The 27,271-nt window shown below is 36.4% G+C and overlaps 1 protein-coding gene and 1 pseudogene across 5 annotated transcripts in view; both read left to right on the top strand.

Moving 5' to 3' along the window:
- ELF1 (E74 like ETS transcription factor 1) overlaps positions 1 to 27,271 on the top strand; it is a 125,596-nt gene that overhangs the window by 67,550 nt on the left and 30,775 nt on the right. For 3 of the 5 annotated variants that reach the window (XM_058437809.1, XM_032150741.2, XM_032150743.2), the window contains one exon: positions 11,870 to 12,170. In XM_058437809.1, the coding sequence (XP_058293792.1) occupies positions 12,099 to 12,170 (72 nt within the window). In that variant the 5' untranslated portion in view covers positions 11,870 to 12,098. Of the gene's footprint in view, positions 1 to 11,223; positions 11,299 to 11,869; positions 12,171 to 13,143; positions 13,201 to 27,271 lie in introns of those variants that run through there. The other 2 variants (XM_032150742.2, XM_032150745.2) reach the window with 2 other exon arrangements.
- Positions 796 to 8,567, top strand: LOC116467198 (regulator of G-protein signaling 17-like; annotated as a pseudogene).

The following is a 27,271-nucleotide window of genomic DNA, read 5'->3' as shown; positions in this document are numbered from 1 at the left end:
GGGTAGTGAGTAATTGTGGCCCTGCCTTCAGAGTCCTGGAACTTTTCACCTGGTTGTCAGCAAAAAGGCAAACACATAGAGAAATCAGTCTGTTTAGTTTGATCATACTGATTTTTTTTTTTTTTTTTTTATTAGCATGGTTGAAGCTAAGGTGACCTTGATCAAGTTGCCAAAACCTGTTTCAGGTTTGCTTAAGTCACCAGAAGTTTGATTGAGACATCCTATACAAAAAAAAAAAAACATCGATTTGTGCTTTATTTACATAAAAATAAAACTATACTTTTGATAACGTCCTGGACACTTCCCTCTGCTTACTCCCCCTCAATTAAAAAATGCCTAATTTAAATTAAAGAACCCGGCCAGGTGCAGTGTTTCATGCCTATAATCCCAGCACTTTAGGAGGCCTAGACGGGAGGATTGCTTGAGCTCAGAAGTTTGAGATCAGCCTTGACAAGATGGTGAGACCCCTTCTCTACAAAAGAAATTATAAAAAATTAGCCAGGTGTGGTAGTACACACCCATAGCCCCAGCTACTCAGGAGGCTGAAGCGGGAGGATCACTTGAGGCCAGGAGTTTGAGGCCATAGTGAGCAAGGATCATGCCACTGCACTCCAGCCTGGGCAACAACGAGACCGTCTCTAAAAAATAAATAAAAATTAGTTCCTTGCCTGCTGGGTGCTTAAATTGGGCGGATAGTAGCAAACCGGCTCCGCTAGAGGACAGAGCCGCCCAGCCCCGCTCCCCTCGGACCCATCAGCGCGCTGCCCACACCTCCAGGCACCTGGCCAGTTGGGTCCTGAAGTAGCTGAAATGTGAAAAAGGCAGCAGTCCCAGAGTGAAGGAACACCTGCTGCGTCTCAAGCGCCTGGAAACCAGAGGCCCAACAACATCTGTTGCTTTTGTTGGTGCTGTTGTTGCAGCTGCTCCTGCCTCACTGTTAGAAATGAAGAAAGAGGGGAAAATGCAGGAAGAACCACACACAGTACAAAAATGGAGAGTATCCAGGTCCTAGAGGAATGCCAAAACTCCACTGCAGAGGAAGTATTGCCCTGGTCTCAAAATTTTGACAAGATGATAAAGGCGGCCCCAGCAGGAAGAAACCTTTTCAGAGAGTTCCTCTGAACAGAATACAACGAAGAGAACCTACTTTTCTGGCTTGCCTGTGAAGACTTAAAGAAAGAACAGAACAAAAAGTAATCAAAGAAAAGAGAAAAGGCTAGAATGATATATAAGATTACATTTCTATACTATCACCAAAAGAGGTCAGTCTTGATTCTCGAGCTAGAGAATTCTTGAGTTAGAGAGGTGATCAATAGAAATTTGTTGGATCCTAATCCTCACATGTATAGTTCTCTCCAGCCCCAAGTAACATCTTTTCAGATGAATTCAAGGGGATGTTCAAGACTTTGACTGTAACGAAAACACTACAAAAGGCAAAATGTTGCCCTAACTGATAGAAGGTCCCAGTTTGGGAATTGATTTTATTCCTATGACGAAAGCTCTAAGATGAGTAGGGAAAAGGAACACTATCAAGCATTGATGACAATAACCAAATGTAATATTTTTAAATATGTCATGTGCAGTGTGAAATTCATTCTTCCTTCATTATTTCTCATATTAAATCTCATTTAAGAAATTTTAGAATTTTAAAACTGTTGACTTATACCTAACTGCTATCACTGCATAACAGCTTTTAAACAGTTAGAAACAAACATTTTAGAATAAAAAACAGATTGTGTTTCTGTCCTAAGCTTGGATACGTTTCTTTTCTAAAGATCTAGCTCTTATTGCTGTATTGAAAGAATGCCACCTACAATGCTTACTAATGGAAATGTGTGTCCACAGATGCACATAGGGAGCATAGTGTAAAAACATCAGGAACTTAAAATTACAAATTTGATTTCAAGTTACATTTCTGTCTCATGTGACTTTGGGCAAATCGTTTATCTTCTGTGAGTTCATTTTCTCATCTGCAAGTGACAAATAAAATACTTAATTATCAGGATGGCTGTGAGCATTAAATAAAACAAACATGGAAAGAATAAAATGTGACATTTTATCAGAGTTCAACTCAATAATTGTTATTTTATGCTTGTATTAAATGTCATTTTAATGCGCTTTCCCCTATTTTTTTCCAAAACATACATTAAACATCTGATTTAACTATTCATCAAAACATATAATCATATTTTAAGATGGAACACTTTATCAGTGTTATTGCTTTGCTCAATAATGTGATCCCAAATCACTACTTTCAGTTCACCATCACCTCAAACCTATAGAAATGTTTCTTTCAATGACATAGATACATAGATAGATAGATATACAATTGTAGGTTAAAATTGAAGTTTAAACAAGAGAAGTCATTTGAAAATTTTATTTCCAAAGGAAATAAAACAACGTCCCAAGGACAGAAATAATATCAAGTTATTTGCTAAATATATAAATGAGTTATAGGCCTAAGACTAAGATATAAGAGATTGACAATTAGAAAACACTTTTTAATATTAAGGTAGTATGATTTCCTTTAACAATTTTACAATAAAAATAAAAACTTAATAAAAGGTGGTAACAGGCTGGGCATGGTGGCTCACGCCTATAACCCCAGCACTTTGGGAGGCTAAGGCGAGAGGATCACTTGAGCCCAGGAGTTCCAGATCTGTCTGTGCAACAAAGTGAGACCCTGACTCTAAGAAAAAATAAAAATGTTTACAATAAAAATAAAATTTAAAATAGTAATGTGTCCATGAAACCTTTAATTTTAGAGTAGTTTTATATTTACAGAAAAACTAAATAGAAAGTTCCCCTTACAGACCTATGGGACATCTGTCAAAATTAATAAACCAGTATTGGTCATTAAGTTCATACTTTATTCAGATTTCCTTAGTTTTAACCTGAGGTCCCTTTTCTGTCCCAGGATCCCATTCAGGATACCACATTACATTTAGTTGTCATGTTTCCTTAGGCTTCTCTTACTTGTGACAGTTCTGAAACCTTCCTTGTTTTTGATGACAGTTTTGAGAAATAAACTGGTATTTCGTGGAATGTCCCTCTGTGGAGATTTGTCTGATGTTTTTCTCATGACTAGACATGGGTTTTTGGTTTTTGGAAGAACACAAAGGTAAAGTGCCATGCTTATCACATGATATCAAAGGTACATGCCATCATCAGGACTCCTCTTAGCTGTGACAGTCTCTCAAACTTTAGGCTACTCTTAGCTGTTGATGTTAACCTTGATCACTTAGCTGAGTTAGCATCTATTATGTTTCTCCACTGTAAAGTAACACTTTTTTTTTTTTTTTGAGACAGAGTCTCGCTCTATCACCAGGCTGGAGTGCAGTGGCGTGATCTCAGCTCACTGCAACCTCTGTCTCCCGGGTTCAAGCGATTCTCCTGCCCCAGCCTCCCGAGTAGCTGGGACTACAGGCACATGCCACCAAGCCCGGCTAATTTTTGTATTTTTAGTAGAGACGGGATTTCACTGTGTTGCCCAGGCTGGTCTCGAACTCCTGAGCTCAGGCATTCCACCTACCTCAGCCTCCAAAGTGCTGGGATTACAGGTGTGAGCCACTGCACCTGGCCAAAATAATACATTTTTAAAGAGATTATATTGAAGGTAAAATTTCTGGACATTTACACTGAGCTAAACAAATTCTGAGCAGATTCTTCAACTCTGATACTAGTTTCCATTAAGTGATTACTAATACATGCTATAAAGAAAATACAGTAAAGTAGAAAAATAAAAGTCCAAAAGTCTTAGCCTGAATATTCACCTCATAGAGGTGAAAGTGAATTTTTCCCTTGAACTATCTGTGTAAATAATTACAATAATCCTCCATATACTTTCAATATTAAATATCTTAGTCTTACTAATTGTCATAAGAGGTAACGTAACTTTAAACTGGCAGTTTTGCTTAGTGCATTTCTCTATTGCCCTCCACTAGTCAGTGAACACTGAATATTGAAATAATGTGAAAGACCTAATGTATTTCCCGCCGGCTTTAACCTATTTGTCATAAATATGTTTCTTGTATATGATTTTTAAATGTTTGCTAAATAATGTGTTTGGTTTTGTAAAATTATATGTCAAATGTGTATAAATTTTTACTACCACGTTCATCATACTTAATCTATAACCATATATTGTATTCCACCAATATTTATTAGTGGACAATAAAGAAGTTTTAAATGCATGAATACAACTTAAGAGACACCACACTTGGTTATTTTGCAATGCCAGAATAACAGTGGGTACTCAATAAATTGAATAGTTAATCCAGATTGTGTTTCCTCCAATTTAAGCTTTTCTGGTTTTTTTAATTCCTCCTTCCTAGAATCAATTTTATCATTTTACCTATGTACAATAATATACTTCTGGCAAATGCTAGAATTTTCACCATGTAGTAGAATTTGAGCATGACAATAATGTAAAAAAATTCAGAAGTCTCAAACTAGGTAGCTTTCTTTGAGTTTTCAAAGTAAATCAAAATAGAGCTGTTTTCATTTTACTATATTGTGGAAATCTATGGATGTTAGTGTAAAATGCGTGTGCATTACACTGACTTAAAATGTTTTGAATTAATAAAGAATTCAACAATGAAAAAATTAATTAAAAAAAAAGAATGCTTAATTTTAAGTAGCTATCTTGCATACCTACCTAAAATATATTCATAGTAAATACATGGTATCTGTTTAGATTGCAAAAACATAGTTTTAAACTTTCTCTCAACTTTCTTAAATTCACTGAATATTTGAAAAAATTTAAATGAAAAGTTGGGGTATAGAAACATTTTCAATTATGAGAACACTGAGTGCAATGAAATGATTTGTTTGCCTTGTGACATTAACTTGTGTTTTTTCCCTTCAATTTTGTGTGTGGAGTACCTGGTTTAGAGAAAGCAGGAACTGAGAAAGTATGACTATTCTTTTTTGGGAAAGTTCAACTCTGGTTTCTTAACTATACCTACATTTTGGGATGTTTCTTTATGGTTTTTTCCATATTTGCATATTTTAATGTAAATTCTAGCAATAATACTGTATTTAAAATAGCTAGAAAGGCTACATGTAGTGGCTTATGCCTGTAATCCCAGCACTTTGGGAGGCTGAGGTGGGCAGATCATTTGAGCTCAGGAGTTCAAGACCACCTTGGGCAACATAGTGAGACACTGCCTCTACTGAAATTAAAAAATTAGCCAGACGTGGTGGTGCACACCTGTAGTCCCAGCTACGCGGGAGGCTGAGGCATGAGAATCACTTGAACCCGGGCGGAGGTTGCAGTGAGCCGAGATCGTGCCACTGCACTCCAGCCTAAGTGATAGAGCAACAGTCTGTCTCAAAAAGAAAAAAAAGAACTAGAGAGAAAAATATCAGTACAAATCTATTTTGAAGTATTTTAATGAGTTACTAAATTGTGGTAGCCTTCTAAAAAGGCTTATACATGTTTCCTTTTTACTTTTTAGGCTGAGCGAAAATGTAAGGCAAGATGATATGAAATAGTAAACTTGGGAGATAATAGTAAAACTCTAAGATTTAAAGTAGTAAATAGGGAAATCTACAAACTCTGCGCCAGTTGTTTCAGTTAAAAATATGGTTGAAAATGATTTATCCCAAGTATCAAGAGATAGCATAATATATAAAAGCATTTTAATTGACAGTTGTACTGGGGTATGGTAAGGTACTTTTGCTAGGTATTTGTCTAGGGGATTTCTTATTTTTCCAGATATTCTGCTAAGGGAAAAATATTAATGAAGTTCTATTAATATACATATACATACAAAGGTACCAGTAGGAAATCTGAGCTTTTCTTGCTTTCTTTGCCACTAACTGGCTGTGTGTCCTTGGACACATCAGAATGCTCTAGGCCTAAATTCTTTATCTTTTTAGTGAATATGTTGTCCTAGGTAATCCTTAGATCTTTTTCAGCTCTAATATCCTGTGATTTCACACTTTTTAGATTGAGAATTGGCAACTTTGGAAGACTGTGTGCAATTTATCTTCATACCACTGACTTCATTTCTGCTGGGAGCTAATATAGAGCCTTCTACCATATTATAATAGAAAACAGATTTTTTAAAAGGCCAAACTGTGGTCCATCACACAGGAATTCAGTCATTACAGATTATGGGTTTATTGCTTGCTTCTCATTTCTACTTTGTATAACTTCACTTCTTTTCTCTCACTTTCTTACTCTGTTTTCTTTCATTTCTGTTATATTTTTTCAATGGTTTTTCCAAATATTGCATTTCTTATCATGACTATCTGTATATATTGAAAAGAGCCCTTTATTAGGTTACCACATCTTGTGAAAGTTCTTTCTGTTCAGTTACTTGGTGTCTAGAGTTACTGTAGCATTCCAGTTTTTTAGTTACTGCCAACCTACAAATATGCCATATGTACATAAACAGACACAGTCTGAATTACATACTTTATTAGAGAAGTCATTCAACCATGTCATTGCTTTAAGCTGGTATATTTCACCTTCTTTATCCCAGAATTGTCTGATCTAAAACCTTTTTGCTTGTTTGATTCTCTTTATATATTAATTTTCTTTCTGTTTTTTTTTGAGACGGAGTCTTGCTCTGTTGCCCAGGCTAGAGTACAGTGGTGCGCCTCGGCTCACCACAGCTTCCACCTCCTGGGTTCAAGCAATTCTCCTGCCTCAGTCTCCCAAGTAGTTGGGATTACAGGCGCTCACCACTATGCCCGGCTAATTTTTTTGTATTTTTGGTAGGGATGGGGTTTCACCATGTTGTTCAGGCTGGTCTCGAACTCCTGACCTCAGGTAATTACCCGCCTCGGCCTCCCAAAGTGCTGGGATACAGGCGTGAGTCACGGCACCGAACTATTTATTAATTTTCACCATAAACAGTTGGTACCATAGTAACTTAAAAGGAGAGCAATGATTTTCGGCCGGGTGCTGTGGCTCACGCCTGTAATCCCTCCTTTGGGAGGCCGAGGCGGGTGGATCACGAGGTCAGGAGATCGAGACCATCCTGGCTAACACAGTGAAACCCCGTCTCTACTAAAAAATACAAAAAATTAGCCGGGCGCGGTGGTGGGCACCTGTAGTCCCAGCTACTCAGGAGGCTGAGGCAGAAGAATGGCGTGAACCCAGGAGGCGGAGCTTGCAGTGAGCCGAGATGGTGCCACTGCACTCCAGCCTGGGCGACAGAGCAAGACTCCGTCTCAAAAAAAAAAAAAAAGGAGAGCAATGATTTTCTAAAAATATATTTATGAATTCATGGGTTTAATATCCTTGTGTCTAAAAACCTTTCTGAAGGAATCTTAAATTTACATTCAATCAGTGATCAGTTTTGACTATCATGTTTTTTTAGTACCTGAAATCTTCTATAATAAATTAAACAAGTAACCATTTGAATTGTTTATAGTAGCTAGTAGTATGGCTGAGGGTTTTGTGTTTACCATCAGTGAAGTCATTTTGTTTGGAATGAGGCATAATGGGACTGTGTTAGGGAAGCTTGCCAGACAGAGTGAAGTCCTAGCCTTGAAGCAACAGGATTTGTTAAAAAGACGCCAAACTTTTAAGCACTGGAATAGAATTACAGTTTTGTTGATAATGGGCTATAATGTTCTTTTTCTGGAGTCTAGCAAATAGCTATGGTAATGGAGACTTCCAGGGAGTACAGAAATGAGACTTAAGGAATTATTAGTTACCTAGCATGCACCTGTTACATATTTCTTGCATATACTTAACAGCGCTAAAGAAGCTAATGTTAATTCAGTGCATGTTATGTGCCAAGTATTCTGCACGTGCATTTTTGCATCTACATAACAACTCTAGGTTTTGGTATTACTTACTTTACCCGTTTTACAGAAGGAGGAAACTTGAGACTGATACCTGTTTTATGGAAAGAGGAGACAGAGACACCAAGCAAGTAACTTGTCCAAGGTCACACTGTGGAAGATTGGCACCCAGTCGGTCTGACTCCAGAGCCTGTTCTCTGAACTTTGTGTTACTATTTTACTTTAACTCCAAAGCTTATTTTGGGGATGAGAGGTTAGGAACCTTGTTGCTAAGTATTCCTGTGGCATGTCTCCTTGGAGAATAAGAATATGGTCCTCACCCAATTAAGAGACATCTGAGCCAGCCTAAGATTTTTTATTATCTGGTAGATGTCTGCCTGAATGCCCTCTGAAAACTGCAAATAAGTTGACTGCATATGTCTGTGTGATGAAGAAATAGTTTCACTTATGTTTTTTCTTGTTACTTTATAAAGACTGACACTTTGAAAAAAACATGTTTGAGAACTATTAATACAGCAGAGTGCTTCCTGACTATAATAGATAATTAAGGATGGGTAAATTTAAACAAGTTTTAAATTTACTGAGGACCTTTCAATTTGTTAGGTTAGAACAGAAGCCTTTTTTCTAATCTGAGTGCCCATATTTTTTTTCCATCTAAGAGCGTATTTGAAGAATTAGATGATGCATTTAGTTTTGGACATGTTTTTTACACACTGACTTCAAGGGGCACTGATGTAGACTTGTCTGATAGTTTAGTGACTGGATTTGGAGCTCAGAAGCTGAACCTAGAGATGGAGATTTAAAAAAATTTTGACATATGCATTTACTTAATCTGTGTTATAAACTGTTTTAGCAGAAAGAACTTTGGTGGATTTTAGAGGCCTAGCTGTGTATTACAGTTTTAGAGAGAGTCCTTATTTAGGAAACAAGAATTCTAGTTTTAGTTCTGTTTTGCTTATGGACCGTAAGAATTTGACCACCCCAATTTACTAATTAAAAATGGAATCATTGATTTAGATCTTCAGTCTTGTCTATTACTGAAAAAATTGTAAGATACCTGGGCTTTGTAATCAAAGCTTATAAGAATCTTTGATATCTACAGGTGCTCCCTCTGGATCAGGTATCAGAAAATGTATTCTCAAGAATCACCTTGATGCGGAAGGGTATATAAGTACACAGGGGAGAGGAAGAGGAGCAGGAAAGATTCTTGACAGAGAATCAAAGGCATGATTAAGCCAGTAAAATGCTTTTCTTTACTTACACATTTTCAGTTTATGGACTTCTCTATAGAAATAAGCAAAAGCTACATCCAGAGCAAAAGTGTCTTTTTCTGCCACAGTAAGTGGCTTAGTGATTGTGGGGAGCCATTTCAGTTTTGATTTATTACTATTAGTTGTTAGTATGTACATAAGGTGTGGGTATGTTGATTGCTTATCCTGATTTTTTAGATTTCTGAAAGACAACTGTTAAAGCACAGTAGCCGTGTGGAAGTGCTGGTACGAAAAGGTACATGATAGCAGTGGAAAAGAAAGTGAAACTTAAGTTTACCTAGACGTATTCACACTGGCCATTGGCACAATGTCATTTTGCATTTATGAACAAATGGGTTTTGAAATAGCCTTCTGGAACCTAATCTTTTACAGAGAAACTTCTGTATCAGCAAACATCCTTGATTCTGGTTGTATTTTCTTACTCTGGTTTTTCAAACTTATGATAATAGTTTCCTCTTTATCAGGAGTACGTCAGTTATTCTTTTTTAAATAAAGGATATTTGTAGAAATAGCTTAAATATCTAATGATATTTATTTATTGAACACAGAGTCTCATTCTGTAATGCAAGCTGGAGTACAGTGGCAGTCATGGCTCACTATGGCCTTGAACTCCTGGGCTCAAGCGATCCTCCTGCCTCAGCCTCCTGAGTAGCTAGGATCACAAATGCACACACACCAACACAGCCAGCTAATTTTTTATTTTTTGTAAAGACGAGGTCTTGCTATGTTGCCCCAGCTGGTCTTGAACTTGCAGTCTCAAGTGACTCCTTGCCCACCAGCCTCCTAAAATGCTGGTGTTACAGGTGTAAGCCACCGTGCCTGGCCTGATAAGATATTTAAAACAGTTATTTGTCATCAGTATAATCCTTTTTGTCATCACTGTGGGCACACAGGTTTGGGAGGTACAGAAGAAATTTTAGACAATGGTTATTTCCCCAGAAGAGGTTTTGCTTCAGTTGTCTTGGTGCCTGGCACATTGCCTTGCAAATAATTGGTACTCAAACATGTATTCAGTTGAATTAAGGGGACACAGTTTTCAAATGTAAGACACTGTACTACAATTCATGGTAAATTGGTTCTACAGGCAGTAATTGCTGTGTTTTTGAAGGGAGCAGTCCTTGTAGTTTGAGGCATAGATGTTGGGAGGCTTTGTGAAATAAATGGGGCTTGAGCATTGAATGGAAAAGATGGGATTGAATGCTGGCAAGTAGAAGATGGGTGTGTTGCAGGCATGGGAAATAACAGAAGTTGAGAAAAGAGGCAAGATTGAATAGTTTGTGTGGAGGAACATAAGGCAGGTCTACTATAGAGGAATTGGGTTGGATAATAATTTAAGGAAAAAGGTATTATAAATAATAATAAGTACAAGGCCAAATGTATCTATCTGTGATCAATTTATATCAAAACACTTTTTTTCCCCTCTTCTAGGTATGGTACATTGCTCAAAAACCACCTGAATGTGCTAAAAATACTTTCCCAGTGTTAGAGTTAAACTTCCTGTTAAAAGGGAGTGGATGAGAATGGGAAATTTGCTGGGTTGGAATTTAGTGTAGTGAGTAGAAATATTGTCTGAATTGGATTCTTAATTCTTATTTTATTTTGAGTTCTTGCTAGGAAAATCACAGTCATCCATGATGACCCCTAACGCCCAGAACACATAGGGACTTGGCTTTACAGAAATTAGGAAACCGATTAAGTGATTTGGCTGGCACATACTAGCTGGATTTACGTTTTCAGGGAAACTGATTCACTAGGTCAGCTTCATCCCCAGACTTGTCTCTTTAAAATTATTAGGAAATTACTGGCCATCCTTTCCTTGGAGTCAACTTCTTTTTTAGAGTGTTTGTATTAAACCTGTAAATGCTAATTCAAAGAACTAGACGTTATTTAATGTGATTATTTTTGTATCTTTCTTTTCAGGCCACGTTTATGGCCATAATCATTTGATGAAAATGTAGTAAGATTGTGATAAACACCTAAAGAATTTTTTCCTTTTGTTAGTATTGATAACTTTTTTTTTTAAATAGGCAAACATCTTTGGCAGACATTTTAAAAGCCTTTGTCCCTACCCTGTGAAATTGTTTTCACTACTAAGTTGCGTTTCTGTTTTTCTACTATTGTAAAGTGCAGTTCTTTGCATGTTCTAATTTGCCATGACGTGGTCAAGCGCTGTTTCCTTCCTGTTGCTTGCAAGCCTATGCTAGAGATAAGGATACATTTCAGTGCATTAAAAAAGAAGCCACTGAAGACAGGCTTAAGCATGGTAATTTTTAAAACATTTTACTTATCAGAAGACTTTTTAAAGAACAGAAAGAGTGGGCTTTAATTTCTGCTTATTTTTAAAAGATTTAAAAATAGTTCTTACTAAACTTTAAATGTATTTGATTTTAAATCCTTATATAAATCCTCTTAAAGGTGAAAATATATACGTTATGAAATTACTCATTGGGTAGCAGTTTCTATGTATGTGCTTTGCTGAGTTGGTGAAAAGAAGGAAATTGTTTATATATCCTTTATTGCGATTACAACCCTCATTATTGCTGGGATTTTTTGACCTTTTTTTTTTTAATATTGAGTACTTAAACAGTAGTTTAACTGGAGAGTGGGGGAGAGAGGCATAATTTTCAGTAGTGACAGATGATCTTAGCAGGAGCAAACTCTTCAAAGAAAATATGTAACTTTTTAAAAAGAGCGTATGTTCATTAGTCGTGTCGATTTTATTTAAAAACATTAATAATAAAAAAATGCTTTGGCGATACTGCCCTCTGTATCAGTTATTATATCCTAAGTGAGTGATTGCTTTTTCATAACTAATCTAAGCTTTTGTTTTTTAGGCCAAGAAGCTTGAGAGAAGAAAAATTTCAGAAAAAATTGTCTCAATTTGACTAGAATATCAATGAACCAGGAAAACTGAAGCACCCTCCCTAAAGAAAACTTGGGTATATAATTACTCCACAGACAGAGCTGAGGGTTTTTTACCCAAATCGGTCACTGGATTTTGCTGCCTGATACATGAATCTGTTTGGAGTTTTTCTCATGTGGATCTAAGGGGAATGCTTTATTATGGCTGCTGTTGTCCAACAGAACGACCTAGTATTTGAATTTGCTAGTAACGTCATGGAGGATGAACAACAGGTATGAGATCCAGAGAAAATTTCATTTTAATGACTTTATTATGGTTTTTCTATTCATATCAGAAAATTATTTCCTTTAAAAGACAATGAGAGAAACTTTATTAAAAGTAAAAATTTATAATGAAATATTTGGAGGAATTATGATACTATGTTTTAAGCACCAGTTAATTCATTAAGAATAAGTCTTATCCTTAGCTTTGATATGGTAACAAGGAAGTAATACCTTTGGGATTCACCTTGTTTTTTGGTAAAATGAGACAACACTAAATGCCTTAAGTAATTATTTTTAAGTACTTTGAAAAGTTCTAGAGAATATACTGCCTTTTAATGTATGTGGTTAATTAATGTTTGTAATTGTGGGCTACTTCTTCAAGTAGATGAGACAACGTTAGCAGTCCCATAATCATACATCATTTCAGTCCAAAGCATGTGACTCTGAGGAAGTTACTTAACTTCTCTAGATCTAGATTTCATCATCTGCAGAATGAGGGGATTGAACTGAAGAATTTCTAAATCGGCTTTCAGTGAATTTATATAAGATGTGCAAATTACTGTTTTCAGTATATAAAAAAGATCTAGGAGATACTGAGTAAAGGATCTAAGATTAATTTTAGTCTCCTTCCCCCCTCCCCACAACACACACACACACACAAAAGAACTGGAACGAGGCTAGAGTTTCTTGGGACTTTACAATTAACTTCATTTTAAACAAGTTACATAGGGAATGTAAGACATGATATGGGAGAAATAGTGTACGTGTTGGAGAGACTCAGACAGGGTACTAAGAAAAATATTTTGAGAACCAACCTAAAGTTGATTTATTACTGAAATAAGCCTAATGCTAAACACCTAATTTTAATAGGCCAATTATAATATGTAATGCCTTTATTCTGGAAACATAGTTACTACAAACAATAAAATTCTTACTTTTGGTAGAGTGAATTTAATGATTTTTATAAAATTAAAATTTTTTTAGCTGTGTTGTCCATTGAAGTGGCAGAACAAGAAGTTTATAAATAAACCTACAAAAGGTGAGGATTTGGATTAAGTTGCCTTAATATCAGGATGAGCTTTGACTAGGGAGGACAAAAGGTTCAGAGAGAGAATTGCTTGGTCTTAATTAAAAATATATTAATAGTGATATGGATTTAATCTAGAGACAATAGAAAAGATATTTTAGGAAGAAAGGTGTTTTGAATTTGGTTTAAGACAGGATGTTTGTGTGTATATTAAGGTTTGAAACAGTGTGTTTACTATGCAGCGCTTTTAAATGAAAAATGCTGTTACAGATGCTAGGCTTGATGTGGTGAGGTTTGATCTCGGGATGTAGCAGCAGAGGACAAAGCCCTAAGCCACTGACTAATCTGCTCTAGTTATAGTGGATTTGACACTCTTTGGAACATGAGAGAAGTGAATTTTACATTATGGTACCATATTCATACATGTGTCTACATAGCCTAAAAAAAGGTTTTGCAAAACAACAATTATACACTTACTATGTATGATATACTTAGTTTGTTTTGCAGAGGTTATTTATGTTTTTGGAAAGGGAGATAGTACTGTTAGCTTAACATCAGCATGTACATATATGTATTTTCTTAAGTTATTTATTTTTGTCTAACAAAATGAATCTATATTTTGTACAGGTATTATAAGGATTTTATAAGTATTAACCATGTAAGGTAAATACTAATACCCATTTTATAATGAGGAAATTGAGATATCAAGAGGTTAAGTCACTTTCCTGGAATCACACAGCCAGTAAATAGTAGACCCACAATTTGAACTCAGCCGGTTTGATTCTCACTAATGATGTTTTATATATTCTTGCAATAATGTGTGCCAGTCTTACTGTGTTACAATCAGCATCAAAATGTTTACAACTCTTGGTGAGTTTTGGTGTCTTCAGTCTGTGGCCATCAGCTTAGCAAATGTAACTGCTTTGCAGGAGGGTAGATCCAGTGCTGTTGGTGATATTAGCATCTTATCTAACCTGGGGCTCTACCTCCCTGTTTGCTTATTAGGTTAATTTGTTTTTAATGGAAAAGCAATAACGTGCCATTTGTATTAATAAAAGAAGTCACCTAATAGAAAGATACATAAAATAACTAGTGAAAAATCTCTCTTCACCCTTATTCCTAATCTTATTTTCCTTCCAAGAAGAAACTAGTATTAAGTATTAATATTTTGTGTGTAATTTTTTAGAAAAATGTCTGAACAAATGAACATATATATATATACAAAACTGCATACAGAGGTTGCTTTTAAGACACAAATGAAGTTATGCTAAATCTTTTTTGTGTCTCATTTGTTTTCACTTAATGTATTATAAATACTTGTGTGTATGTTGATTCTACATAATTTACTATTTTACATCATGAGCAGCCCATTATTTATTTTACAGTTCCTGATCGTGGCTATTATCAGCATTTTGCTATGATGTACAATATTGCAGTGAACATCCTTGTTTGGAAGGCAGTAGATCTACCTAGTAGTGGTGGTGGTTAAGAGCTCAGGTACTGAAGTTGAAATGCCTGGGTTGAATCTTGGCTCCGCTGCTTATTATCTCTGTGACTTTGGGCAAGTTACTCAACCTTTCTGTGCCTTGATTTCCTCATCTGCAAAATAGGGATGAAAATAATAGAACCTAAATTATAGGATTCCTGTGAGAATTAAATGAGTTGATGTTTCTAAAGCTTTTAGAACCATGTCTGGCTCATAGGTAATATTTACTGAGCACTATAATTTTGTCATTACGTGTGTGTGTGTGTGTAGTGTATCTTTGTACACTTATGTGATTATATCTGTAGGGTTATTAAAAACAGAATTACTGAGCTTACTAAAAATATAAATACAAATAATTCTTTTAAAAGGCTGTGTTACGTGGATGTAAAGATGGAAATAGACACTGGGGACTACTAGATGGGGGAAGGAAGGAAGCAGGCAAGGGTTGAAAAACTATTGGGTGCTGTGCTCACTGCCTGGGTGATAGGATCAATCATACCTCAAATCTCAGCCTCACCCATGTAACAAGCAGTATACTCATGTAACAAACCTGCACATATACCCCCTGAATCTAAAATAAAAGTTGCGGGGGTGAAGAGGAGCTGTGTTAATTTCTACTACTACTAATAGTGTATTTCCCAAACCATTATCAACAGAAGTCCTTTTTTTTTTTTTGGCCAGTCTTCAGGGTGGAAGTGACATTTTACTATTTTAATTTGCGTTTCCTTGACTACTAGTGGTGAAGTGGTTTACTTGTAAATTTTATTTATTGTCAGAGTTTTCTTTGATTTACTTAATATATCCTTTTGCCCAGTGGGAATTCTTTAAATATTATAGTCATTACATTAGAATCATTGATATTTTCTCCCAGTCTAGTATTGTCTTTTAACAATGTGATATCTTGTGCGCTATAGAAATTTTAAATGTTTTTAATAAAATACATCAGTATTACAAATTAATAATATTAGTTTTGGGGCTTTTCTTGCCTTCTGCTTAGGAAAGCTTTCTTCACTCCTGTCACTCCTAAAATTAGTATATACTCTCTTTACATTTTCTTTTCTTTCTTTTTTTTTTTTTTTTTTTTTTGAGACTGAGTCTCGCCTCGTCACCCAGGCTGGAGTGCCGTGGCATGATCTCGACTCACTGCAACCTCCGCCTCCCAGGTTCAAGCAATTCTCCTGCCTCAGCTTCCCAAGTAGCTGGGACTACAGACACGTGCCACCACACCCAGCTAATTTTTGTATTTTTAGTAAAGACAGGCTTTCACCATGTTGCCCAGGATGGTCTCCATCTCTTGACCTCGGGATCTGCCTGCCTCGGCCTCCCAAAGTGCTGGGATTTCAGGCATGAGCCACTGCCCCCGGCCTATATTTTCTTCTAGTATCTTTCACAGGTTTGGCTCCTCAGTCCATCTGCAGTTTATTTTTGTATGATGTGAGGTATTCATGATTTGAAGATTCTTCCCCCACTCCCACAAATAGTGGTGTTAGCCCTTCACGGAACATTGATTGAATGTTTTATGTTTTTCACACTTAAACTGCCACCTTTGTTAATACTAAATTACCATATGTACAGTCTTCAGTTTTGAACTTCCTAGTGTATTCTACTTCACTGAACTGTGTTTATATTGTGCCAGTATCACATTGTTTTCATTAGAATCATTTTATAGATTTGATATCCGATAGGATATCCTCCTCCCCCCAAATTGGAATAGGATTTTGAATGAATTTTACAGTTAGCTTGTTAAGCTACATTAAAACACCATTGGGATTTTAACTTTTTAAAGTTAAAAAGTATTTATGACTTTTAAAATAATGTATTCCGTTTTGGCTGTTTATAAAATCACTGAAGACACCAGATTAGAATATATTTTTTGTTTTCCGTTATGGTCTAGGTTATAAATATATATTAGTCTAAAGAAACTGACACTATTAATAGAGTTGCCAGCATTTTGATTATCTTCCCTTATTCAGTTCATATTTTACAGAATTGCTTGGCACTCTTGAGTGGAGATGGCAGGGGTCATGGCGGGGGTGTTGGAAAGGAAATATTAATGCTGTTGATGCTGACAATTTAAAACTCTGTTCTTGCTGTCTGTTCTAAACTGGGAATGTTTGTAGCTGAGAATGAAGCACTTCTGTGGGAGAGCAACCCCATCAGTATTGAGTGCAATATCCCTTTATGCAATGGTGCTTTGGTTTGATCTTAACAAGCGTGTTAGCATGGTGAATGTATGAGAAGAAGAAGCAAGCAGAAGTCTATGGATACAAGTTTCTAAAGAGAAGGAGACCTATTTACTTGAATGTTCCAGGAGTTAATTTAATGAAGAACAGCCAGTATAGTTTAATGCTTTATAATTTTGACATATTATGTGAAAAAAACACTGTATGTTTTTTTTCAGTCATTGGTTTTAAAAGTAGAATTTCTGGCAAATCATATTTATGTTTAATAGACTTAAGTCACTAGAGAGAAGTTTGGTGACATGGAAAAAATGAACATGTGGAACAACAAATTTTTATAGAATCTCATCGTAATATAAGAAGGTAGTCTTAGCACTTTCCTCTCTAGGGTGTAAATTGGCTTCCTCCGACCGCTAATTCCTGGAGGTTAAAGAGTAACAGTGCTGGGCGCGGTGGCTCATGCCTGTAATCCCAGCACTTTGGGAGGCCAAGGCGGGTGGTGTATCACATGAGAGCGGGAGTTCGAGACCAGCCTGACCAACATGGAGAAACTCCGTCTCTACTAAAAATACGAAATTAGCAGGCGTGGTAGCACATGCCTGTAATCCTAGCTATTCAGGAGGCTGAGGCAGGAGAATTGCTTGAACCCAGGAGGCGGAGGTTGCAGTGAGCTGAGATCACACCATTGCACTCCAGCCTGGGCAACAAGAGTACAAGAGTGAAACTCCGTCTAAAAAAAAAAAAAAAAAGAATAACAGTGCCTTGCTGTCTTTTATGCAAGCTGCCCAGTGATTTTTTTCATGTAGTGTTTGGGAAACACTATTCAATGTAACACAGATAAATGCAAAGTGCTGTGGATACTGAGAATGGAGCCATTGACTGCACTGCAACTTTGGGAATGCTTCGCCATGGAAGTTGAACTGGATCTCAAAGGAGGATCTAGTTTATCTGACAGATGAAGAAGAGGAGGTGTTCTAGAGCAGCAGAGTGTACCAAAACTTTTAACAGATTCTCTTGACTTCATTATCAGTCCAAACATCTTAACTTACGGTTAGAAGCTTTTCACAGTGTGCCTGACTGTTTCACACTATATAATTTTCCAAAATGCTTTCCTACTTCCCCACTGTTTGCTCAGAAATGATCTCCAACATTCATACCTGTTGCATATTTAAGTCTAATAATCTTTCAAGATTTTAGAACAAAGCATACTTTTTCCAGGAACTCATCCTAAAATAATTCCTTCAATAATTAACAACTTTATTCTGTTATTTCTGTGTTGCTTATTATCAGTCTCACGTTTGCCATATTAAATTTTCATATACACTTACTAATTTTTTCAAATAAGTGTTAAATTATTAGAAGTGAGACATTGTCTTTTTTCCTCTTAATATTACCAAAGCCTTTAATATCATTGAGTCCTCATAAAGATTTTTTTTCTTTTTAAAATCTGTTGAATAAGTGATCTCTTCTATAAAATAGGTAAAACTTACCTGTTGCTAGATGATCTGGGATATATATATATATATGTTCAGTTATGGTTCTTATCATATCAGAGGATCTCTGAATGATGAGAGGGTGATACCTTGCCCACAGCTCTCTTGATCACAGAATACATTTTCCCGGGACCTATTGTCCACATTCTCATTTGGTGCAGGGACAATGTAGCCATGTCACTACAGTTCTAAGACCAGAAACAGATGCTCATGGAATCTTTTTTCTGAAGTAGTTGGAACTGTTCTGTTGTACATTTAGTGGAAAACACTTCAAATAACTTTTAAAGATTGTCACCGAAATTGTAAATAAATAAAATGCGTTAAATGACGGTTGTTCACATTTATTAAATCTGGTTGTGGGCATGTGGATGCTTTTGTTTTTCCCTGTACTCTGTTGTATATTAAAATTGTTTTTCAAAAAAAATCAGAGAAACTAACATTCATATAGAGCTTTCTTGTTTCCTTATATACTATTTCCTATATGTAAGAGGATAAGTCACACCAACCTGCCATTTTTCAACTGGAATGGCAAGATTCTGTTAGGTCAGAGATAAGGTGTACCTCATAAAGTAAGGTAGAAGGAATGAGTTGATAGTGTTTAATGTGTAACTTACTCAGCACCAGTGATGTGAAGGGCAGGAAGCTGGAGTGTTGCTACTGATCTGTACATGGACTTAGTGGATCCTCTGTTATTTACCTAAAATTCCAGGTTCTATCTGCTTTGGTTGCCTTCTTTTTAAATCTTGTCATATCAATCTTAAGAAATCCATTAAAAGCTTGGCCATTCGTGAAACTAATATACAGAGGTTGCTTGTTTCTTTTCGGCACACTTGGAAAAGTCTTTATCAAAGGAGTTATGTCTTAGAGCCCCCAGGTACAAGCCTGATTGCCTTCTGGGGGAGATTTGACTTTGCATAAGGGCTGAGGCCCTCTTCAGGTTAAGTGAAGGAACAACCCTGCCTGTGGTCTAACATTTGGCTTATCTCTTTGCCCATTCTTGGCAGCAAGGAAGCTGATAGTTGTTATGAAAGAGGAGTCAGTGTGGAGAGTAGGAACTTATTACTCTTTTTTTGCAAAATCTTCCTTTAACTGCCCCCTAGCCATCCCACAGAGGCCCAGGGATAACGCCCTGAAATGAGTAAGATGAGATCATTGTATAGGGTAGAACGTGGACTAGATGGACTCCAGAAACTTTCAGTGGTGAATTTTAGTAGCTAGTGTTTAGTGAGCATCTTGCCCCATGCACTGTGCTTTATAGGGATTATCCTATTTAATTCTTATAACAATCCTAAGAAATAGGTGCTCCTAATTCTCACTACAAAAGAGTCAAGTGAGGCTCAGCGAAGGGAAGCAACTTGCCTGTAATTTCATAGCTACTAAGTGATAAAGCTAAGAATTGTAACCCAGCCTTTAACCACTAATTGAATAATGCTAGCCACTGCAACGTGTAAGTGGTGAAAAGTAGTTTAAAATATGGAAGAATTGTTATATTCTGCATTTATGATTTTAGCAAAAAAGTGTTACTAATTCTAGCCAATTAGTTAGTATAATTACAGGTAGATGGTTCTTATGCCTGGCATACCTGTATATGTACCTTTTAAAAACAAACACCTTTATTGCGATGTAATTCACATACCATATAATCCATCTACTTAAAGTGTACAAATCAATGGTTTTAAGTTTATACAGAATTGTATGTCTATCTCCATAATCAATTTTAGGACATGTTTATCACCCCAAAGGGAAATCTGTACCTGTTAGTAGTCATGACCTATTCTTCCCCACTCTTCCTAGCTCCTGGGAACTACTAATCTACTTTCTGTCTCTGTATGTTTGCCTATTCTGGACAATTCAGTTATAGTAATTGGAGTCATAGAATATGTGCTGTCTTGCGACCGGCTTCTTTTACTTTGGCATCCTGTTATCAAGGTTCATCTATGTTGTGCCATGTATCATTACTCCATTCTTTTTATTACTGAATAATATTATATCATATGGATATACCACATTTTATTTATCCATTCTGTACACATTTTCAAAGAACACTTTTTCAAATGAGGTTTGTGTTGGTCAGTTTCTTGTCAGAAATAGAGTTGGCAACTTCTTCTCCCAGAAAATACTCAATCACCTAGAATAGCCTTCCTGGGTTAAAAAAAAAAGGAAATTAGCACCTCTGTTGCTTCTAAAAATAACTTAAAAAAAATTTCCCTAACATTTGACACCTTTGATGTGTCTTAGTTTTGCTATGTGATCTTGAAAATTTTTGTCTCCTTTCCATTTCAGTGAACACATAGCACATAAAAGATAGGCAGTTATATAAACAGATAGTGTAACTGGCCTTTTTTAAAGGGTCATTTTCAACATATTTAGAGAGTACTGATGAAAATAATTGTGTGTGTATGTTTTAGAAATAGTAACCAAAATTCTCAATATTAGAGCAATTCTTCTTTTGGAAAATTGCTAAGGAATTGTTGTTAGAAATGCTACATTATAATATTTTGACTGGTAAAACATTTGTAAGCTGACCCGTTTAACCTGTTCCCACTAAATGTGATGTTGAAAGTACTGAAGATACGAGACCAGGAAACTTATCAGCAGGATGATGCGAAGATTAAAGTTAGGAAAGAAGCTTCCCTCCTAAAAGGTGATCTTTTAGGTGACAGTTTAATGATTTATTATATTTTATGGTTTTACATGATTTCTGCATTTGCCCCATTCTACTTTATTTTGTGGCATATGCAAAATAAAAACAAGAACATTTAGAACAAAATTCCATTGTTATGTTGGAAAGGAGCTACTGGGAAGCCCAGCTATCTGTAATCTCCTCCGTCCCCTTTCCTACCTCAATGCACACATTCGGAAATAATGTATTATTTAAAGACTTAGGTGGGAGATGATTTTTTAAACAGTGATTGATTAGTGTGTGTTCAGTCCACTGCCTACAACTTTGACATAACATTTAATCATGAAAACTGATGTTTGTCAATCAAGAGTCTGTGTGATATGGCATTAAAAAAACATCAATTTGGGAGCCTGGCTCTAGCTGTGTAACTTCAGACAAGTTTTTACATATCATTGAGCTTTATTTCTTTCACAAAAAATAACAGAATTACCTCCCAAGGTTATGAGCATTAAATGTTTATGCAATGCATTTACCTATAGCATGGCACATGGAAGCTGTCAATAAATGTAGCAATTGCTGTGGGTCCCACAGTCCTCATATTAATGACCTGAGATAAATCAAGAAAAAGCTTTAATAGCTCTTGTCTTACACTGGATAATCTCTATTATCCAACTGGGTAAGTGAGGTGATGAAAGTGATCTTTGTGACTTGCATACCAGTTACACAAATTCATTCAGGTTGTTTTGTTTTGTTCTGTTGTCACATTTTTCCTTTGATAATCCAGAATGGCTGGCTTGATTCTAGAATAAGCCAATAAACTTGTGACTCGGGATTTTAAAAATCTGGTAGACTTACGCTGTAAGGGAGCATTTTCCTTTAACATTTGTTTCGACATAGTTTACCCTGGCGTTGTTCAGTTTTTTTGGAGTACCACTAATTTCTCCCGTACCTATGAGCAGGTAGCATGAATTTTCCATTCTGGGAGAGGCTCTATTGTAGCTAAACTGCCTATATTCAAGGATGCCTTACCTCGTTTTATTCTTTGCTGTGTACATATTGTATAAGATTCTTGTCAAAGTCCATCTTTTCGTAGCAGAAATTGCCCCTTTATGATTTTTTAAAATTCTTTGAGTTATATGGAATCTGTATGTTTAAAACACTTACCAGCCTGGTAGTGACTACTCTGATGTTTATTAATCTACTTAGTTTGTAAGTAAAGTAAACATTTAAATCTGGTTAAAATTTACTATATCCCCCCCCCCAAAAAAAAAATCTACCTGTTTGTTTACCTCATAACTGATTCTGTTTACATATACCCACACATACACAACCCACCAATACTGCTAAGCTTTTAATGTGGGCATTCCAATAAGAAAACAGATCATTCTCATTGACTCTTACTTTTTGAGATGTATGGCCAAATTGTAATTTATCCTGGCTACAAAAAGAAAAATCTAGGAAAAGACTAAAGAAAGCCAATTGTCATGACACAGTTACACTAGGATTAGACTTTGTTAAAAAACAACTCCACAAGGATTTGCAATGGAATTTCAAACATTATCTTGGGGAATTCTGGAGAAAAGACCATTTTACGTAGACCTTTATGTTTTTGATGGTGTTGTGCAAGAGAGAAGCCAGGATTTTTTCAGAAACCCTCAAATACTGGCCAGACGCAGTGGCTCATCCTGTAATCACAACACTCTGGGAAGCCAAGGCAGAAAGATCGCTTGAGCCCAGGAGTTTGAGACTAGCCTGGGCAACATAGGGAGACCCCATTTCTGTTTAAAAAAAAAAAAATAGCCGGGTGTTGTGGCGCCTGCCTGTGGTCCTATCTACTCAGGAGGCTGAGGTGGGAAGATCACTTGAGCCTGGGAGGTGGGGGCTGCAGTGAGTTGTGATCTTGCCCCTGCACTGTAGCCTGGGTGACAGAGTGAGACCCTGTCTCAAAAAAAAGAAAAATAAAACAAACTTGTTTCAGCTGTAGGTCTAATACAGTGATCATTTAGAAGATAACTATCAATCTATATATAATATACATTTTTTCTCCAAGCATTAATTGAGATGAGACTTTCATTATGACTTAGTAATAAATTCTAAGTAGTTTATCTATAGGATCCTGTACTGGTAGTGGTTAAACTTGTGGACTCTAGAGTCAGATTGCCTGGGTTCAGATTTCAGCTTTTCCTGGCTGGTTGACTAGTAAGTGTCAATAATATATAGCCTGGTGTTGTTGTGGGGATTAAGTGGATAAAGCCATATGACGTCCTTAACATAGTAGCTGCTTCCATCATCACTACGTTAGGGGTACCACTGTATTCTATTTTATAGTTTATTATATTGAAAGAGTCCCAAAGACAGAGACTGGAGAACACTTTTTACACAGCGCTGTAGTGAGTTTTTTTAGTTGAAAGTAAAATGACTTGAATTCTTTTTTCCCCTTAATTAAACCACATGTTTATCTATGTGACATTTATAGCAGGTACATAATCGATAAAAATAAGGATATTGGAGAACAAACGCCATTGGGAAGTGTGAGGAGGCTAATAGAGACAAGTATGTTTTCTTGGCACGGAGGTTAACATCCAAACATACTTGGCACGAAGATTAACATCCAAAGCAGCATCTTTGGATGTTAACCTCCGTGCCAAGAAAACATTACTTGCCTTAGTCTTGAATACAATGTAAAGAAAGATAACACTGCCTAACATCTTGTACAGCTCTTTGTAGTTTACAGTCTTTTCTGTTTACACTTGGATTCTTACAAGTCACTGTATGATGATAGAGATCGTATTCTTCCCATTTTCTATAGTATAATGTTATCTTGAATTTATTACTAAGTAACTAGGAGACCTGTATTAGAATCTTTCACCTATGATAGATTTGTAGGGTAGGGTTACAAAGGCATTCAGGGTAATTACTGTTCAAAGTAACCTAGCTGAATTACTAAATAAGTCTAGATTCCAGTTCTGATTTACTAACACTCTTTTAGAGTATCAACTAGAGGATAATTTGTCTTTTAGCTGTTCGTTAATTTCCTCATTAATCTTGACGATACTTGATTTGCTTGTTTATATTTTAAGGGATGATGGGATAATGCAGACAGTATAAGGATTTGATATATCATTTGAGCTAATGCATTGAAATATTTTAAGTTTTTGGAATGGTAATAATGTAGATGTTTTTTCCTTTGAAAATGTGCCAGTAACAATGAAAGAAACTGAGGAAATTGCCAGGGAACAATCCCCACATGCACAAAACCAATAGGCCCAGATAGTTTCGTGAGTGAGTTATTTTCAACTTTACCAGCCCGGGCAACATAATAAGACTCTATCTCTACAAAAAAATTTAAAAATTAGCATGATGTGGCAGCCTGTACCTCTGATCTCAGCTGCTTGGGAAGCGGAAGTGGGAGGATCTCAAGCCTAGGAGGTAGAGGCTACAGTGAGCCATGATTGTGCACTCTAGCCGGGAGTCTCACTGACAGAGACCCTGTCTTGAAAATTTAATGAACTAATTTAAACAGTTTCAGTTCAGAGAGAGTTTCCTAATTCATTTTTACAAAACTGATGTAACACTGATACCAAATCCTGGCAGAATGTGCATACACACATATAAAACACTAGGCTAATCTAAAAATTGATGTGTTTAATAATTAATGAACATTTATTGTCTCTTACCCTTGCCAGGCCCTGCATGTGATATGCATTTTATGTTTCATCTTTAAAAGGCTGTATGGTGTGACAACCCTTGTTATCCCCATTTTACAAGTAAGGAAAACATGTATAATGAGGAATCTCAAAGAAGTTGAAGGAATGCATGTTACCCAGAAACACACAACTGTAAAGTGCCACTTGTATTGAAATTGACTGACCTGAGAGAGCCCAAACTCTTAACCATTATGCTAGGGTATAAGAGAGAAAAAGAACCATAACGGAAAAAGAGAATATGGAAGACTATTAAGTAAATTGTGTTTTATACTGATTATATCTAGGATTAGTGCGATTTTTAACTTTTTCCCAAATACATTTATGTATTACATTTTTAAGAACTAGACTCATGTACTATACCTGTAGTCAGTAAAACTATGATGTTCTTATAATTTAGACCAATGTGTTGAGCAGTGGGTACTACAACTACATAAACTTTTCTGCCTGGTTGCTAAAACTACTTTTTATTTTACAATAAAGAATAGGACCCTGGGCGCAGTGGCTCATGTTTGTAATCCCAGCACTTTGGGAGGCTGAGGCGGATGGATTGCTTAAGCCCAGGAGTTTGAGACCAGCCTGGGCAACATGACGAAACCCCATCTCTACAAAAAACACAAAAATTAGCTGGGTGTGGTGGCACATGCCTGTTCTCCCAGCTATTCATGTCACTGAGGTGGAAAGATTGCTTGAGCCCCGAAGGTCAAGGCTGCAATGAGCTGTGATTGTGCCACTGTACTCCAGCCTGGGCAACAGAGCAAGACCCTGTCTGAAAAAAAAAAGAATATAGAAAGTGTTTACAGGGAGCTTGAGTTAATCAACAGAAATATTTGGAGCTGTTTTAGTGACATATTTTTTAAAAGTATGTGGAGAATTTGGCTATGAAGAATTCTTCACAGAAAACTTTGTACTGGGCTTTGGAGATCTGTTGCACAATCCTAGCTTGCTTTGTGTAATACATCAATTCCTGAAATCTTTTAAAATACACTTTGGAATTTAGAAATAGTGGAAGCCATTGAGGAGGGGCACTATATGGAAAGGAAGCAATGATGTTTCATACTCTTGGAATATAAATATGTTCTGTATTATTTATTCCCAAAGATAATTATTAAAAATGTGCCATGGGGATTTGTTGAAAGGATTTCAACTTTTCACTTTGTTCACCAGTCACCCTAATTTTTTGTGTGTGTTTATCCATGTAGATGTACTGTGTGTAGAGATTTCCTTTAATTTTATCATGGTTTATATGAGGTAATGAAGGAATACCATCATAGTATTTTGAAGATGTTTTGAAGTTTTGTTTCTCCCATCAGATGGACCTCTGCTTTTTAAACTTCTTATTGAAGTGTAGCATTAATACAAAAATGTACATCAGTAATAAGCATGCAGTTTATGAATTTTCACAAAGTGAACACACGTATGTATCAACATTTGCTTTTAGTTGAAGCTAAATGTTGATAAGTGTGGATGGTTAAGGTTTGTTCACCTATGTTTTGAAAAGACTATTCTCATTAAAAATAAAACAAAATCAAATCCCAACAAAACTTAAAGGTTAAAGAAAGCAAAAGAAATAATAAATAAAGCAAAAAATAATTAATAAACGAAAAGGACAAGGCATGGTGGCTCACACCTATAATCCCAGCACTTTGGGAGGCCGAGGCAGGAGAGGATTGCTTGAGCCCAGGAGTTTGTGACCAGCCTGGGCAACATAGAGAGACCTCATCTCTACAAAAAAAAAAAAAAAATTAGCCAGACATGGTGGCACACACCTATAGTCCCAGCTACTTGGGAGGCTGAGGCAGGAGGATTACATGAGCCCAGGAGTTCACAGATGCAGTGAGCTCTGATCACGCCACTGCACTCCAGCGAGGCGACAGAGCAAGACCCTGTCTCAAAAAAATAAAAACAAAGCCATGCCTGTCCATGTGAGATTGTAGTAAGTCAGTTTTTGAGAGAGTTTATTTCTATCCACATCAAATGTTGAAGGGTTTGAATCACAAAACATTTTATTTATTGCTTACTGTGTGCCATGCATTATCACAAATGATTTATTTACACATTATTCTTACAACAATTCTAGAAGATACTATTATTCTTATTTTGGATAGACGTAGAAACTAAAGCTTAGGGAGGCTGGATAACTTGCATGAGTTCAAATACCCAGGCCATGGTGGAGTCCTGCCTAAATAAGAACCTGAGTTTTTACTGTTACACCCTGTTCACCATGTGTGTATGTAGTGCATTTGCTGCATGGTAAAGTATTGTCAGATCGTGTTGTAATAGAGTGAGGTGCTGGGTTTTTGTTTTTTAAATCAAATGTAAAAGGAAGTGATTTCAAGAATAATTCAGAAGTCCTCAAAGCAGTGTCTTCATAGGATAAGGCTTTGGGGCCTCAGTCTGATTTGAAGGCTGGGCACAGGGATTTGTCTCAAAGATGTGTTTTCATAGCAAGTGCAGTGTTTAATTTGTGTGCTTATTGGAGAGGCTTTGGAGTCAGGGGAGCTATTGAAGACTGTGGGAGGAGTAAGGCACCAGACCCCTCTAGGTGTTTTCTTGCCTTGATGCAAAGACATTGCGTGTACTACTCGAAGGTGTGT

This window comes from Hylobates moloch, unplaced genomic scaffold (genome assembly GCF_009828535.3).
Source record: "Hylobates moloch isolate HMO894 unplaced genomic scaffold, HMol_V3 SCAFFOLD_4, whole genome shotgun sequence".
Lineage (NCBI taxonomy): Eukaryota > Metazoa > Chordata > Mammalia > Primates > Hylobatidae > Hylobates > Hylobates moloch.
This window is presented reverse-complemented; position numbering and strand designations above follow the sequence as displayed.